General features: G+C 41.3%; 2 protein-coding genes across 8 annotated transcripts in view; both read left to right on the top strand.

The window, feature by feature from the left end:
- The window catches only part of PABIR1 (PP2A Aalpha (PPP2R1A) and B55A (PPP2R2A) interacting phosphatase regulator 1), a 289,879-nt gene extending 273,225 nt beyond the window's left edge, over window positions 1-16,654 (top strand). For all 3 annotated transcript variants that reach the window (XM_069576384.1, XM_069576382.1, XM_069576383.1), the window contains one exon: window positions 14,859-16,654. In XM_069576384.1, coding sequence (XP_069432485.1) covers window positions 14,859-15,930 — 1,072 coding nt within the window. In that variant the 3' untranslated portion in view covers window positions 15,931-16,654. The remainder of the gene's footprint in view (window positions 1-14,858) is intronic.
- The window catches only part of PIP5K1B (phosphatidylinositol-4-phosphate 5-kinase type 1 beta), a 354,808-nt gene that overhangs the window by 73,675 nt on the left and 262,737 nt on the right, over window positions 1-18,396 (top strand). For 2 of the 5 annotated variants that reach the window (XM_069576380.1, XM_069576378.1), the window contains exon 2: window positions 5,512-5,629. The exons of the other annotated variants lie outside the window; for them this stretch is intronic. The gene's annotated coding sequence lies outside the window, so the exon portion shown is untranslated. The remainder of the gene's footprint in view (window positions 1-5,511; window positions 5,630-18,396) is intronic. 5 annotated transcript variants of the gene reach the window in all.

Below are 18,396 nucleotides of genomic sequence, written 5' to 3'. Positions count from 1 at the left end.
GCAAACAACAATTTGATTTGACTTATTTAAAGCTAAAGTTTATTTTATAGGCTTTAAATAAATTTTATAACCTATTGCTTGTGCCCCCAATTCCATTTCTTCCATTCACTCCAGGACTTTTTGTCCCAATTATCTTTCCTTTTGTATCACTGGTATTTCTGTTACCACTAGTCACTTCTCAGGAAAGGAAAAGAGCTTAAGAAAATCCCTAAGAACCCTTCTGTGACCCGCCACAGTGACATTTAATTTCTTGTTTTCCTTTAAGCCTTATGTGGAAGCACCTGGCACTCCATCAGAAATTGAAAATGTTTTCTCAATTTGAATCAGCCACATTTCCTGAAACAGAGTCTACTGGCTGCCTCAGTTTCTGACTGTCCATTTAGTGTGTAGCTCCTCCCAGTCTGAATTCATCATACACATTCCTCTGTCTCTGGTGGGGTCCTCTCTCTAAGACCCCCAAGTATCTCCTGCACATCATCCTCCATGCTCCCCAAACAAAACCAACCCACAGCCCTAACATTCTTCAACATTTCTGCCATATTTCACATGTGTCAGATGTCCTTCTGAGTGTAAGGCAGCACTCATGGGATGGAACTAGAACTCTGTTTTTGCCTCTCTGTAAATTTTTCCAGGGAGGAAAAGTCTACTCTTACGTCTGAAGGGAAGCTCAGGATCCTTTGTGTTCACTCGCAGGCAATAGATGTCGTTGTTGTCGTCGTCATTTAGTCACTTAGTACTGTCCGACTTTCCAACCCCATGGACTGCAGCACACCAGGCTTCCCTGCCCTTCACCTTCTTTTGGAGTTTGCTCAAACTCATGTCCATTGAGTTGATGATGCCATCTGATCAACGCATCTTTTGTTGTCCCCTTCTCCTCCTGCCCTCAATTTTCTCCAGCATCAGGGTCTTTTCCAGTGGGTTGGCTCTTTGCATCAGGTGGCTGAAGTATTGGAGCTTTAACTTCAGTATCAGTCCTTCCAATGAGTATTCAGAGTTGATTTCGTTTGGGATTGACTAGTTTGATCTTCTTGCTGTCCAAAGGACTCTGAAGAGTTTTCTCTAGCACCACAATTTGAAAGCATCAGTTCTTCAGTGGTCAGCCTTCTTCATGGTTCAACTCTTCCATCTGTACATGACTACTGGAAAAAACCATAGCTTTGACTGTACAGACCTTTGCAGCAAAGTGATGTCTCTGCTTTTTAATATGCTGTCTAGATTTGTCATAGCTTTTCTTCCAAGGAGCAAGCATCTTTTAATTTCATGGTTACAGTCACTATCCACAGTGATTCTGGAGCCCAAGAAGATAATATCGGTCACTGTTTCCATTTCTTCCCCATCTATTTGCCATGAAGTGAAGGGACTGAATGCCATGATCTTAGTTTTTTGAATGTTGAGTTTTAAGCCAGCTTTTTTACTCTTCTCTTTCACTTTCATCAAGAAGTGTTTTAGTTCCTCTTTGTTTTCTGCCATTAGGGTGATGTCATCTGCATATCTGAGGTTTATGATATTTCTCCTGGGATTCTTGATTCCAGTTTGAGCTTCATTCAGCCTGGCATTTCGCATGGTGTACTCTGCATATAAGTTAAATAAGCAGGGTGACGATAAACAGCCTTGATGCACTCCTTTCCCTATTTGCAACCAGTACATTGTTCTATGCCCGGTTCTAACTGTTGCTTCTTGACCTGCATACAGATTTCTCAAGAGAAAGGTAAGGTGATGCGGTATTCCCATCTCTTTCAGAATTTTGCACACTTTGTTGTGATCCACATAGTCAAAGGCTTTAGCATAGTCAATGAAGCAGAAGTAGATGTTTTCCTGAAATTCCCTTGCTTTTTCTATGATCCAGCGGATGATGGCAATATGATCTCTGGTTCTTCTGTTTTTTCCTAAATCCAGCTTGTACATCTGGAAGTTCTCAGTTAAAATGTTCTACTGTTACTTTTTAGATTATGTATTTATTATTTTTGGCTGCCCTGGTCCTTCGTTGCTGCGTGTGGACTTTCTTTTGTTGCAGAGCACAGGCTGTAGAGCCTAGCCTCAGTAGTGTGGCACATGAACTTAGTTGGCCTGTGGCCTGTGCAATATCCCCAGAACAGGGATCGAATCCGTGTTCCTGTATTGGCAGGTGGATTCTTAACCACTAAATCACCAGGGAGGTCTACTAGTTTCACTTTAAATCACTGATTTCAGCCAGTGTCTCCAGTCTGATTGGAAGAGCCTCTAGCTTCATGTCAGCTCTTCTCTTCTTTGGTAAGACTTGCTGCAGGAAAAAAAAGCCTCAGCTCCTTCTCCTTTTTCCTGGCCTTTGGCCATCTTGCTGAGGTTCTGTCCTTTCCAGATCAAAACATGAATAAGAAGTCCAGATAGCAGAAAAACAAACACTCTCACTTGAAGATTTTATTCAACTAGTGTTATTAGAAGACGGCTTTTCATGCTCCAAATGAAACAGACTAAAACAGACACCCTTGGGTTCCTTTTTTCAAGAATTCTTCGTAGACCTCTGTTCTTCCCCTCAATCAGCTAAAAGCAACCTCCTCAGATGTTAATACTTTAATTAGTACTTATGAGCAGTAGAGTTGATTTTCATTCCAGTCATTTCCAACCTTTGGAGCACATCAGATTCACTTGGGAAAAATTTTTTTCAATAAAAATGCCAATATCAAGCCCCAGTCCTATTGAGTGAGATTCTCTATGCTGGGGCTCTGTTCTGTTTGTTTTTAAAATCCCGTAGATGATTATGATGCTCACTTAAGGCTGAGGACATGAGATCTAACCTAGTTTATAGTTAATACTGTGCTGCTTACCTCCTCCCTGGACTCTCAACTTCCCTGAGGTTGTTTTCATTTTGATTATACCCTCTACAGTGCGATGCAGGAGACCCTGTTCAATTCCTGGGTTGGAAAGATCTGCTGGAGAAGGGGTAGACTACCCACTCTAGTATTCTTGGGCTTCCCTGGTGGCTCAACCGGTGAAGAATCCACCTGCAATGTGGGAAACCTGGGTTCAATCCCTGGTTTGGGAAGATCCCCTGGAGAAGGGAAAGGCTACCTACTCTAGTATTCTCGCCTGCAAAGAGTCAGATGTGACTGAGCGACTTTCACTTTTTATAGATCCTTAATCATACGAGATTTTGAGTGTTTTATGATTTGAAGGAATTCAAAATCTCAGGGTTCTAGCAGAAAAGCTTTCTCACGAGTATTTATTTAGTTTTCAAACTGAACTGCATATAGAATCGGCACTCAGTAAATTTTGCAGAAAGAGTTGGCTGGCTGGGTGGTGCCTAGGAAGGAGAGGTGAGGCAACAGTCTAGTTAAATAAGATGCACTATTTATGGTTCCAGGATTTGTTTTGAGATATTTCATGTCTGGCTGTGAAAGAGCTTCCTTCATTTAACCTCAATTCATGTTCAGGACATTCAATAGTGGGACTGTTTACCCTCAATTTTAGATGAGGAAAAGGACTTCTCTGGTGGCTCAGATGGTAAAGCATCTGCCTACAATGTGGGAGACCCAGGTTTCATCCCTGGGTCAGGAAGAGTCCCTGGAGAAGGAAATGGCAACCCACTCTAGTATTCTTGCCTGGAAAATCCCATGGATGGAGGAGCCTGATAGGCTACAGTCCACGGGGTCACAAAGAGTCGGACGCGACTGAGCGACTTCACTTTCACTTAGATGAGGAAACTGACTCTCAGGGAAGGAAAGTAACTTGACTCTCAAGGCCACACACCTGTAAGTTACACAGTCAAGATTTAAACCCAGTTTCTGTGACTTTACAATGCAGATTTCTTAAATACTATTGAAGCAGCACTTTTCAAAGAGAGTAGAGCTTTAGAGCAATTTGGGCACATGCTTGGGTTTGCCACTTCCCTTGCCCCTTCCAACGCCTTCCTTCTTTTTGCTGTCTTCCTCTCTGTAGCCTGTTTACCTGCTCTCCTAGCATACCGGGTGCAGCAATGGAAGGATTTTAGTGAAAGGAAGGGGCTGCACCCTGATGAGATTATTTCAGAAAGTTCACTCTGGCGGTATTTATGCAAATTGTGTAGGACTGGAGCCATCCTAACATGTCCCAAACATATTGAAGCTATTGAAGTAGTTAGGGGCACAAAGAATGCTTTAGTAATAGAGGCAGAAAGAAAGGAGAGGCTGTCAATTGTTAAGCAAGTGAAGTTGAAGAGACTTAGTGATGGGTTAGATGGGAGATATGAAGGGCTGGAGAGAGTCAGAATCTACGGAGTGTTGCTGTGTTGTCTGGAGAGATTGCTGTGAATTCATTCTCAAGAGAAGTAGTAGATTTGGGGTAAGAAGAAGTGAGTTTGTTCGCAAATGAGTTTGATGGACCTGTGAAACATAAAGTATGGAATTGTCTTGTAGGTGCTTATATATTACAGTCTAGAGATAGGTCAGCCCTATTTAGGGATACAAATCTGAGACATCAGCATATTGGTCACAGTTGAAACCGTAGAAGTGAATACTGTTGTTTAGAGAAAGAGTTGAAAGGGAACCCAGAGAGCACTGAGGAAGTGATCTCTGTGACTTTAATAAAGCATACTGAAGGCCTTTTTGACCTTGAAAAAATTTTTGGCTCTCTGAACCGATGTCCTTGCTGATAAAGGTTAGTGTAGGGGATGTCTAAAGCCCCATTTGCAGCTGACATTCTGTGGTACTAATCCTTTACATTAGTACTGCTTTGGGACAATATGACATTTATTAATTGCTCGATTTTGTAACCTTGCAAGTTATCAGTAAATCCATGCAATCACATTGGTCCCTCATCTGTCTGATTTGCAGAATGACTGTCCTGTACATGTCAAGTCCTCTATCATTCTTTTTTTAAATTATTTTATTTTTGGCTGTGATGGGTCTTTGTTGTTACCTGAGGGGTTTCTCTAGTTTGATCAGCAGGGGCTACTTTCTTGGTGCGATGCATGGTGGCTCATTGTGGTGGCTTCTCTTATTGTGGAGCATAGGCTTAGGGCACATGGTTTCAACAATGGTGGCACTTGGGTTTAGTAGTCGTGGCACATGGACTTAGTTGCCCCGTGTGGAATCTTTCCAGACCAGGGACCGAACTTGTGTCCCCTGCATTGGCAGGTGTATTCTTAACCACTGGATCACCAGGGAAGCCCCTCCATCATTCTTTGAAAATAGCCTGGAGCACCATGATCATGGCAGGTTTGAGGAATCCACCTGTGTTTCATGAGTTGAGCCTCTGAAGCCAGACCCCTGGGCTTAAATTCCTCTACCCCTTAACTGGTTATGTCATCTCAAGCACCTTTTTTTTTTTTACCTCTGTTTCTCTTTCCCCTCATCTATAAACTGAGGATAATAATCCTAGAAATGGTGTAGAGATTAAATGAGTTGATATCTCCATGGTACTTAGAAGTGTACTTGGCACATATGCCCTCAGTAAATGTAAGCTCTAAGTGGATGATGATAATGATAATGACAGTATTGTCTGGTAAAAAGTGTCATAACCATAAAAGCTGAAAAAGTCTCCTCTCTTAACTTTCAGTTTTCAAATGGAGAGTGGAAAAGAAACATCTGTACCACTTCCTAATAATTGGGACTTTCAGATGATTGAACTCCATCGGTGGTAAAAATTAATTTCCTACCAACAAATTGAACTGCAGGTAAAAAAAGGCATGCAGATGCTGAATTATGGTTGCATTTAGTTTATAAATTAGTATGAGATAGGAGAAAATAGAGCACCTCTCCCGCTATTTAATACTCTGTTTTTTGTTGCATTTACTAGTCATATTAGCTTGAAGCTGGATAAAAGCAAAAGGGCAAATTAGGACCTTCCCCCTTTCTCAGTAACAGCACTCACTGTCATCAAGCGTCTTAGAGGTTAGGGAACTCTTGCCCGTGCACCTGTCATCTTCTAAAGCTAAAAATTTCTCCCTAAAGCATGTAGTTTATAAATCTTTAGATTTGAGGCAGCAGCTTCAAGCTTCTGCAGATCATTTGACCTGGTCCTCAAAATATACCTACAAGGTATCAGCTACCTGGAGGGAAAGATGCATCTAGAGGAATGGTAACCCTTGAACCTTCTTGAGTCTTTTTCTGATCTCTTCTCCTTTTCCTCTAATAATTTTGAGAGGGACTGGACTCATGGTGTTTATCACGCTCAGCCAAATGTGTGTCTGTGCATTTTATTATATGCCAGGAAGGACAGTAGCATGACAGCAGGAATTCAAAATGGGGTTTACAATGAATAAATGAGAATAAGCCTCTGGGATTAGTCCCGACTGAAAAGTTCAGCGCGATCAGGGAAGGTTGCTACTGCTGTTGGGATGGGCAAATGGTTTGCTGCAGGGAATAGGAGTCACCGATCCAGCTACATTTTTAGTTTCTGATGGCCTCTCCACCCCCATGGGGTTCATCTCTCCTCAGACAGACTCAGAGTGAAATTCTTAGAAATGTGTTTTTTCTTATTTTGCTGCCTTAGAAGTTGTCTACTTGATTGCAGATGAACTTCTCAGTTCATACCGTTTAGACCACAGAAACTGTCTCTCTCTAAAAATTGCTACAGTCTTAGAGAAGAAGATGAGGAGAGAATTTTCTTCCACAGAATCAAATTAAAAAACAAGAAAACAAAGGAAGCTTTTTGATGAAGGTAGTGGAAGGGTTTAGTTCAGTTCAGTCACACAGTCATGTCCAACTCTTCGCTACCTCATGGACTGCAGCATGCCAGGCTTCCCTGTCCATCACCAACTCCCAGAGCTTGCTCAAACTCATGTCCACCAAGTCGGTGATGCCATCCATCCATCTTATTGTCTGTCATCCTCTTCTTCTCCTGCCATCAATCTTTCCCAGCAACAGGGTCTTTTCCAAGGAGTCAGTTCTTCACATCAGGTGGCCAAAGTATTGGAGTTTCAGCTTCAGGATCAGGCCTTGCAATGAATGTTCAGGACTGATTTCCTTAAGGATTGACTGGTTGGATCTCCTTGCAGTCCAAGGAACTCTCAAGAGTCTTCTCCAGCACCACAGTTCAAAAGTATCAATTCTTTGGTGCTCAGCTTTCTTTATGGGCCAACTCTCCCACCCATACATGACTATTGGAAAAACCATAGCTTTGCTAGATGGACCTTTGTCACAAAGCAATGTCTCTGCTTTTTAATATGCTGTCTAGGTTGGTCATGGCTTTTCTTCAGGGAGCAAGCATCTTTAAATTTCATGGCTGCAGTCACCATCGCAGTGATTTTGGAGCCCCAAAAATAAAGTCTGTCACTGTTTCTATTGTTTCCCCATCTATTTGCCATGAAATGATGGGACCAGATGCCATGATCTTCGTTTTTTGGATGTTGAGTTTTAAACCAGCTTTTTGACTCTCCTCTTTAATTTTCATCAATAGGCTCTTTAGTTCCTCTTCACTTTCTACCATAAGGATTGTGTTATCTGCATATCTGAGGTTATTGATATTTCTCCTGGCAATCTTGATTCCAGCTTGTGCTTCATCCAGCCCGGCATTTTGCATGATGTACTCTGCATATAAGTTAAATAAGCAGGGTGACAATATATAACCTTGACATACTCCTTTCCCAATTTGGAACCAGTTTCAGCATCAGAAAAGGCATTTAGAAAAGGCAGAGGAACCAAAGATAAAATTGCCGACATCCGTTGAATCATAGAAAAATCAAGAGAGTTCTGGAAAAACATCTATTTCTGCTTTATTGACTACACCAAAGCCTTTGACTGTGTGGATCATAGAAAACTGTGGAAAATTCTTAAAGAGATAAGAATACCAGACCACCTTACATGACTCCTGAGAAATCTGTATGCAGTTCAAGAAGCAATGGTTAGAACTGGACATGGAACAGTGGACTGGTTCCAAATCAGGAGAGGAGTGGAAGGGTAGGCAGACTCATTTTGCAGTCATAGCATGGAGTATTTTCATTGAGAGAAGCCTGTGTGTTTGGAGTCTTTACTGCTTACAAGGCCTATTATGGACATCATTTGATGTTTACAACAAAGACATTGTGTCTCTACTTTATAAATGAGTAAAGCAAGCCCAGAGAAGCTGACAAACTTGTCTAAGGTCACTGTGCTGGAAGTACAATTGTCTGACTCCAGGTATGGAACTTTTTTTTTTTTTTGCTATAGTCCTACTGGCACTAATATGTTAAACACTTTTAGAAGTTTCCCAGGTACCCAACTGGAAGGCCCAGGTATATAAATGCAACTATATTTGCAACTTTTGCATGTTTTAAAATTAACTTTATACATTATCCATAAAGCCATCAGTTCTTTTTCCCCCGCTTGCTGATTGGGTTAATCCTTTAGGAGAAAGATAGCAAACAGGCAGAGAGAAACATGTAACATGTAAACAGTAAAGAACAACAATCAAAACCCTGGTTTATGGCTTAAAAGAAGGCATTAAAAAAATGGGTGCTGCCTAAAATGTATGAAAGTGGTGAAGAACAACAAAGAATGATACCAACTCATTGTTCTTTTCTGTTTGAAGGACTTAGAGAGTGGGGACTGGATGGCTATTTTTAATATCTTCCCTGATATTCTCTCTTGAAAAAAAAATTAAAATAACTACAATTCACATTTATTTGTCTGAACTTTGCTGAGGCCCTAGGCTGTAAGGTTCTTCTGTCTGACATTTGAAGTCCCCATTTTGCCTTTTTACTTCCTCCATTTAAAGACTGTGGCTTCATGCAAGTGACATGATAGCCTTTTAGCTGTTATCAAAGACGAAAGGTGAGGGGGTCAAAAGCCCTTCAGTAAACTTGTGCTTTGATTTTTTAATCCTTGTTGCTGCTTTTAAGTTTTAAGGATTAGATTCACTGCCCTCGAGGTATATGCTATGAAGAGTCTGTACTTACTGGCTCTCAGAAACTGTCCAGTAAAGGATTGATCACAGTTCCTGAGATCATCTATTTTTCTTTCATTATGATAACAAAGTAAGATCCTTGCAGCCAGAATCGCATCCTCAAGCACATTTTTCATTCCTTCCATATGTAATAACAGCCCCTGCTGAGTTTCTTTGATGTTACTTTTGTCTCATTTGATGAATTATGCTTCAGAGGAAATGGCAGAACCAACTGGGCAGAATACACAGACTGCAGTTGAGAAAGTCAAAGCCTATGAAATGAGCTTCATTTCCTTGACTTCATGCCGTCTCAGAAATAAATAACTTTGAGGGCTCTTTGGGAACAGTGCCAAGGAGAACCAATGGTTCTGTCGGTGATCTGTAACTCACCTCAGACAAGTGTCCAGTGTTTGTGTGAGGCTGCTGGAGACTTATTGGTGTTTAGGGCCCCAGTGAAATGTAGCTTGAGCGGGGTGTGTATATGTTTCTGTCTCCTTTCTTTGTCCTGTCAAGGCCACTGATAATGTTGTGTGTCAAAGAGATTTGGAAGCTTAGCATTCCAGTTTAGACTCATGGTTAGCATTTAAACAAAGGATCTTCATTCTTATTCTGTTTTGTCTTCCATTTAGATTCCAGTTCCCATTCTATTTTTCTCTATATTGATACATTTTGAGGACTAACTTTATATGCAATAAAGTGTGTACATTTTAATTAATTTTAAAATGATTTTTTTACATATGTTTATGCCTGTGTCAGCAGCACCCAGAGCAGGATATTAGTCCCAAGGGTAGCCACTGTTTTGACTTCTACCTTTGTAGATTGCTTTTGGCTGTTCTGGAACCTCATAAAGAGGAAGTCATAAAGTATGTACTCTTTCGTGTTTGATTTTTTCATTCAACATTATACATGCACATGTTGTTGAGTAAAGAATTCACTGTATAGTGCTCTTCTGTTCATGGACATTTGGGTTGTTTCCAGTTTGGGGCTATTGTAAGTAATAATGCAAGGAACATTCTTGTACATGGCTTTTAATAGACATAAACACTAATTTTCTTTTGGCTGTATACCCCAAAATGGAATTTCTTAATCGTAGAACATGTATATACATTTTCTTTTAGTAGGTAGTATGATGTACTACCAAACATTTCCCTTAAGTTACTGTACCAATAAACACTCCTGAGTCCCTATACTTTGAAAGTACACTTTTCCTCTGCAATATTTTTGTTCTAGATTGGTGATATTAGTTAATGTGGGATATGGAGACATTTTCAGTTCATCTCGGATTGTACATGTACACATGTTTTTGTATTTCACGTTCAGTGTGGATTCAGAAATGCATATTTGCCTTGTCATATGCTTGAAGATTTAATTTTAAATTGCTCCTAGGAATTAAAAGGCAGCTATGTGTTAGTTTGAAAAAAATATTAAGCACAGTAAAGTTTATTAAGTAGGTGTTTGATTTTTATGATTTACTTTTAAGTTTGGTATTTACTTCATACCCAGAGTTAAAACCAGAAGGGTGAATTGATTCAGGGAAGAGCTAGATCCTGCATCTGGTGTTATTTCTGCAACAGGCTGAATTGCATTTTTGCCTTTTATTTAATAGCTGAATTGCTGTTTTCTCCATTTATTCTTTATTCCTTTGAGAGGAAGCAGTAACACTGCTTAGAATTCTCAGCTCTGAGCATTTTCATTCTGTCAAGTGTATATCAGCAGATGGTTAAAAAAGAATGGAAACTTAGAACTTAAATGTCTTAGTTCACATCTTGGATTCATTCAGGTAACCTACCTGCATGGGCTGGAGGGCACTGTAACTAATGATAGTCTTGATATGAGAAGAATTATCAGAGTAAAGAGCACACAGAATCAGTCTAGAAAGGCCTATTAGGCTGGATTTTCAAAAACTAGAGTTCTCTTCCCTTTTGGACAGAGCTATATTAGTCCGTGTATTCATTCATCATTCACTTATACAGTGATTCAACACTTGCTTATTGAGTGCTATATGCCAGGCCTTGTTCTGGATACTAGGTTTATAGCAGGGAGCCCCCATGGAGTTTGCATTCTTGAGGACAAAGCGGCAAGAAAACATTGTATACATATTGTCATGTGGTGCCCTGGAGGATAAATGAAAACAGTGAGGGGATAGGAGTGTAGGCTTGGTGGTGGATTTTGCTGTTGCTTTTTATAAGGAAAGGTCAAGGAAAACCTTAGTCAATGAAATTTGTACAGAGAGCTGAAGGGATGGAACAGTGTAGATGTCCACTGGAAGGAAGAGTAAGCTGAGTGGAGGGGGAGCATGCCTGGTGGGCCAAAGGACAGTAAGAAGGCCCCTGCAGTTGGAGGTAAAGCAGTGAGCGGGGAGAGCAGTTGGAGGTGGGTAGGCAGAGGGATGGCAGGGACCCAGACAGAGCACTATAGGTCATTGTAATGACTTCAGCTTTTTTCCTGAGTGGGAATCCACCAAAGGGTTTTGAACAGGGAAGTGACTATTCACATTTTATTTTAAAGATGACCTTGAAGGTTGGGTGGACAAGTGACAAGGGTAGAAACAGGGAAATGGGTGAAGATCTCTAATAGGTATGTTCAGGTAAGAACCAAATAGCATAGATGTTTGATTTTGTGGTTATCACTATCTCTGATCTTTATTGGTGAAGATAATTATTGTTTATCCAGACATACATGAACAATGTTGCACATTTGAGTCATGCTAGAATTAATTTAGTAATATGCAAATTAGCAACATGCTATAGATTGTGGTTAATACTTTTTTCCTACTCATCTAATATTGATTTTCTTCTGGAAGCTCTTCCTCTCTCGCCTGTTCTTATTCAATACTGTTGTACCATTTGTTCAGCTGTACATGCTCGAACTTAAGTTGTCTGTGATTCCTCTCTCTTCGTCCCCTGTATATCCAGACAGTCAGGATCTGGGTTGTTACCTTCCAGTCTCCACATCCATCTCCTTTTCCTGCCATTCCCAACTTTAGTTTAGATTCTACTTTCATCAAATGGCAACCCACTCCAGTGTTCTTGCCTGGAAAATCCCATGTATGGAGGAGCATGGGGGGCTACAGTCCATGGGGTTGCAGAGTCGGACACGACTGAGCAACTTCACTCATCTCAGAGTTAGCTATCAAATTCTCCATCTTTAATTCATGGAGAAAGCATCAAAAAGAATATGGGTTTTGAAGTGACATCTTGATTCAGATTCATTCAGATCTTTGTTCTTCCATGTAGCTATAGGGCCTTTTGCAATTTTTGAACCTCAATTGTCCCTTTTACAAGATGAGCATAACAGTATCTGCTTTATAGGATTATAAGGAAAATTAAATGATAAATGTTTAAAGTAACTGGCAGCCCTGGGCACATAGAACATGTTGGTTCTTTCCACCTTCCATTCTTCCATTTCTCTTTCTCTATGATCCATAGGGCCACCTGGAAGGCCCTAAAGTAAAGCTCTCATTGTGTTGTTCCTCTTGTTAAAAACCTTCAACCGTTCCCTATTGCCCCACACATTGAATACAAGCACTTTTTCCTGGCATTCAGAGCTCCAATACTGATTTCAACTTTAATTTCCATCTTTTCCCCATTACCTATTCTTCTCCATGTACTTCATGTATTAGCCAAGTTCACTATATTATACCCATGCTGCCAAATCTATATAAAATATTGTCTATTAAAATCCTACCTGTCCTTCAAATTCTCTCTCAAATGCCATTGCACTTGCAAAGGTGTAGACAATCTGGAAGTGGTTTCTCCCTGTCTGAAGTATTACTGCACATGGAGGAGGCAGCATTGTGCCCGTGCTCTGGAGCCAGAAGGATGAGGTCCCACTGCTTCCTGTCATCCTGGGCACATTACTTAATCCGTGCATCTCAGTTTCCCCTGAAAAATGGAATAATGATACTTCCTTTACAGTTACTGTGAGGGTTAAATGAGGTTCTACATGTGATGCACTTTAAATAGTGTCAGGCACTTGGGACACTTAAAGCAGTTCCTAGAATTATAAGTATGCATGCTGCTGCTGTCGCTTCAGTCGTGTCCGACTCTGTGCGACCCCATAGATGGCAGCCCACCAGGCTTCCCTTTCCCTGGGATTCTCCAAGCAAGAATACTAGAGTGGGTTGCCATTTCCTTCTCCAATAAGTATGCATAATCAACATTATTTCATTAGCTGGATGACTAAATGAAATAGGGGGATTTCAAATTAAAAGCTGTTTGAGAGACAGTGGAAAAGGTATGGTCTAGTATTTTCACACTGGATTCTAGTACTGGTTCCCATTACTAAACAAGCTGTGTGATGTTGACTATGCCAGCCTCTGGATCTTACTTTCTTCAAGTGCAAAAAGGAGACCAAACAAAAATCACTAAGCTCTCTTTCAGTTCAAATTAGGCACATGGATATCTGACACCTCCAAATCAAATCAACCAAAACAGAACTCAGTTTCTACTCTAAAAGAACTCTTTCCCTGCCTCTGTAAATGATGCTGCCATTTACCCAGTTTAAGTAAAACATCTCTGAGTTGCCTTTGGATTATTTATTTCTTTCACCATGTAAATCTAATCCATCTACACATCCTATTGGTTCTACTTACAAAATGTATCCTGAATCCATCTACTTCTCCCCCATCACCATTGACAAAACCCTAGTCCAATAATCTCTTGTCTGCCCTGTTGCCATGGTTCCTAATCCATCTTTCTATCTGCACTCTTAGTCTCTTTCAGCCTGTTTTGCAAAAGTGATATAAAACATAAACCAGATAATATCATTCTCCTGCTCAAAACTCGCAGTGAGTTTTCATCATACTTAGACTAAGATCGAAACTCTCTTACTCCTCATATCACTCTCTCCCTTATGCTTCAGCTGCATGGCCCTTTTGTTTTGCCAGTTCACCACACTTATGTTTGCCTTGGTCCTTTGCATCTGCTATCCTCTGTGGCTGGAATATTCATTCCCCAGATGTCAGCAGGACTTGTTTCTTGTCATTTTGATCCCAGCTCTGTCTAATTGCACCCTCCCTTCTCCCAGTAGTGCCCCCATCACAACGCCCTATTTTATTTTTTTCCTGAGGCTTACCACTATCTAAAATATAGCTCATGTATTTATCTCTCCCCCCTACCCTGCCCCAAGTAGAATGTTTTCATAGGGCCTGATTCCTACCACAGTGCCTGGCACATAGTTAGCACACAGAAGAAAAAAAGAATCTGACTGAATACACTAAAGAATAAGTATAAACTGATTTTTAATGAGACATGAAAGTTTATATTAATTACATGAGCCATGTATTGTGTTTTTAAAGTTCGAGGTCCTGTTTGTTTTTCCTTCATTTAATCCCTCATAGTGAATGAACACGATTGAGCACATATGCTTGTGTTAGATATATGATTGTACATAAAACAATAGTAACACAATTACAGGTTGGTTTTTTCCTTCTTGACCTGCATAGTTCCCAGATTTACCACTCTTTCCAACTCCTTTCCTACAGTACCACTTTACTTGAAATTCCCATCATTCTGGTCCAGAGGATTGCCTCCTCTCTGTCTTTTTCTGTCTGTTCTAATCTCCCAGTAACGTATTCTCCGGAATGCAGCCGGAGACCTTTTCAGTCGCTATTATACCTTTGCTGAAAAACCTTCTGAGTTTTTACTGTTCTCAGGATAAAGGTCCACCACCTCACATCCCGCTAGCTCACTGTCCACTCCAGGCCATACTCACTCCCTCCCTTCCTGGTTCCTGCCTGCCACAGGGCTGGCAGTCCTCGCTTCCCGGGGAGTTATATACCGCATCCTTTTGGCCTGCTTTTCAGGATCTCCAGAGATTGGCCCTTCCTCAGAGAAGGCCTGTCGGGTTAAGACCAACTCCTCTCCTCATCATATAACCCAAAGTCGCAAAGTGCTTCTTTTTCAGAGCTGTAACTTTATAAACATATACTCCTGAATATGGTAACCTTATTAACATGTGTTAAAGGAAGTTTGCGCTCAAAGCTATTTGCGGAAGAAACATTGACTGCCTTACCAACCACTCCTCGCCCCTCCCCCTAGGGCTGCGGCGCAGCTATTACGCTTTCAGCCGGCGCCAGGAAGAGACATTGCAGAGCGCTTGCGCGGAGGGGCACGCATGCGCAGAGGGACGAGCCCGCTGACAGATTCTCGGTGGCGGTGGCGGCGGCGGCGGCCGCGGCCCTGGACTGCGGGGAATGGGAATCCTAGGTCTGTGACTGAGCACCGCCCCCTCCTCCGTGCCCGCGACATGGCCCAGGAGAAGATGGAGCTAGACCTGGAGCTCCCTCCGGGCTCAGGTGGGAACCCGGCGGAGGGCAGCAGCAGTGGCGGCGGCGGGGGCCTCAGGAGATCTAACAGCGCCCCCCTGATCCACGGCCTCAGTGACACTTCTCCGGTGTTCCAGGCCGAGGCGCCGAGCGCCAGGCGAAATAGCACAACGTTCCCGAACCGCCACGGCCTGCTTCTGCCGGCCTCCCCAGTCCGCATGCACAGCAGCCGCTTGCACCAGATCAAACAGGAGGAGGGCATGGACTTGATCAATCGAGAGACTGTCCACGAGCGCGAGGTGCAGAACGCAATGCAGATAAGCCACTCCTGGGAGGAAAGTTTCAGCCTGAGCGACAACGACGTGGAGAAATCTGCCTCCCCGAAACGCATCGATTTCATTCCGGTGTCGCCAGCACCGTCGCCTACCCGGGGAATTGGAAAGCAGTGTTTTTCACCATCCTTGCAAAGTTTTGTGAGTAGCAATGGATTGCCTCCAAGTCCTATTCCCAGCCCAACGACCCGATTTACTACCCGGAGAAGCCAGAGTCCCATTAATTGCATTAGACCAAGTGTTCTTGGACCATTGAAAAGAAAATGTGAAATGGAAACTGAATATCAGCCAAAGAGATTTTTCCAAGGCATCACCAACATGCTTTCTTCTGACGTTGCGCAGCTGTCAGATCCGGGTGTGTGTGTATCTTCCGATACCCTTGATGGAAACAGCAGCAGCGCCGGATCTTCTTGTAACTCACCAGCGAAAGTCAGCGCTACCACCGACTCTCCTGTGTCGCCTGCCCAAGCGGCCTCTCCATTTATTCCAGTAGATGAACTTTCATCTAAGTGATTCACCCCCCCCCCCCCTTCCTGAGACTCGGTTTTGTTTTTGCAATGGAGAGAAAAATCAAGTTGGAACAAGCACTGAACTTTGTCGATTAATTTGAGGCTATTTCCTATTTGACCCTTTTCCTTTTTTGGAATTTCCTGAAATATTGTTATTCTAGAGAACTTTTATGCCAGATTCCTGCAGATGCCCTTGAATTCAGTGTAGTAATATTTTCAGACGTTTTCCCAATAAGTGTGTTGAAGCATACATCTTTACGCTGCTAATATGTCTAAATACATATGTTATCCCTTGATTTTTTAAAAAACTGAGAGCTCTATTTATTTATGGGATTATTAAGTTCTGATGCAAATATAAATGTTGAATTAATCAGCATAGTAAACTGATGTTTTAAAATTCCATACTTCATGCCCACGCTAATTTTTAAGGTTATTGTCAGTGATTGCTAACTTCTATTTGATGAAGAACAATAATTTACCTTTGTACAGCTATTTTTAAAGTGTTAGTTTTATCCATCCAGTGGTTGTCAGTTTTACCCAGGAGTTCTTGATTATTTAATTTTCTGGGTATAGAAGTGGAGGGGGGGGGGGCGAGAAGCTGATAAAAGAGCAAAATATGAAAGTTTGCAACAGATCTTTTAAATATACAAACATAAACGTTTAAACATTTTCTAATGAAATTTTAATAGTAATTTAATATGTCATACAAATATAACTACTATACCGAATTTCTTTGTCTTTTTTTAACCAGATAGTGCATTCCTGTGGGTATATTCCTGAAGTTAAATGGGACAGTGCCTTGCAGTCTTAACCCACTGTACATAGGCTGAGGCCAAGTTCTTTGCACCACTGCAGACTTTATCAATTGTAGAAAATGTGTGGGAAGCCCTGTTGAACTTGAGCAGAGCACCTAGGCAGATGAAACTCTCTCAGTCATTGATATGCTTTAATAAGATATTCAGTCATGCCTCAGTGAAAATTCTTGCCAACAAGGAGCTCAAGAAACTTTTGGCTGCTTTTCCACTTTGTCCATATGTCACCTTCTTGGTTTTCCCTGGCTCAAGAAGGAAGCAGCTGTTTACTTGCCAACAGGTCCTTCCTCTCCATCTCCCAAGAAACTAGGGCATCATCAGTTAGACAAAGGTACAGTGTGACTCAAATTTCTCACAGTAAGCAACAACAGGACTGTGGGATTGTTTCAGGAACCTCTGTGGTTAAAGCTACAGCTGGAGTTGACTGCCTGGGGGATGTCAGTTAATTAAGGGGCAGTGACTTGCCAGAGAAAATCAGGGGAGAGTCACCTAGGTAAATCATTATTTAATTTAGGTTTTAGTAAAGGTAGAATTATGAAATGTTCTTTTCTTTGCCTTTTACAATTAAGACAAAGTATGAAAATATTTAATGACAGATTTTTTTTATATGATACATTCTTATTTCCTGTATCTTCCTTACTAGATAACTAGGTAGATAGAAAGAATGGCAAACAAAAGGGAAAGGGGAAAAAAATAAGAGAGACCAAGAAACCAAGGGAAAAAAGTTCCGGCTCACTTTAAGTTATTGCCTACAGAGACGTTACAATTATATGGAATTTTTACAACTATGAGAATAAATGGAACCAGTCAACTCAAGAATTCAGTGAATTACAGCAAGGGTAAGATTGTGTCCACAGGCTTAAAGTTCTCTATTCTGGGTAACAGTGTTAATGTGCTCCAGTTCTGACCTTGTCGCTCAAATTCACATGTATATATCCAACTTCCTGTTGGGCGCTTTGACCTACTCCCAAAGGTTCTTTAACCTCAGCATCTCCAGAGCAAAATTTAGTATCTTTTCTTTTAACCTGTTCTTAGATAACCTGAAATTATGTCATCCTATCTAATTTCCTAAACGCAAAACCGTGGGCAGCATCTTTGACTTTCCCTGTTCCTGTGGTGCCACATCCAGCTCAATCACCATGTCCTGTCTGCTTGTGAACTGAGTCTCATATCTCCTTTTCTCTATCTCTGTTGCCCCTGAATTTAGCTTAAGTCCCGGCCTAAGTGATTTCCCAGCTTATTTTCTTACCTCCCTTTTGATCCAGGCTTCGTACTGCCTCTAAAGTGAACTTTCTAAAATACTTGATTTTGTCATCTTCCTGCCTAAAAACTTTATATGCTTCACCATTTTGTACATCTTAGTGAATGCTTTCTTCAGCTTGACATAGAAGGTCCTTCATAAACTGCCTATACACTAACACAGTATAGGCATCCTCTTCATCCTGTCCCAATTACATGTCCTTCCTTCTTTGTAAACCCTAGACCAGTTCGTAATCTTTAAATAGGCCTTGTACTTTCATGTGTTTGTACCTTTGATTAAATTGTTTCTTTCCCTAAAATGGCATTCCTGTCCTTTTCACCCAGGAAAATGCTGTTTCTTTTTATTGCATTTAAATTTAACTGTGAAATAATGTATACCTTCTACTTATAAAAATATT

This window comes from Ovis canadensis, chromosome 2 (genome assembly GCF_042477335.2).
Source record: "Ovis canadensis isolate MfBH-ARS-UI-01 breed Bighorn chromosome 2, ARS-UI_OviCan_v2, whole genome shotgun sequence".
Taxonomy (NCBI): domain Eukaryota; kingdom Metazoa; phylum Chordata; class Mammalia; order Artiodactyla; family Bovidae; genus Ovis; species Ovis canadensis.
The sequence above is the reverse complement of the archived record's forward strand: the minus strand, read 5'-3'. Positions and strand labels throughout refer to the sequence as shown.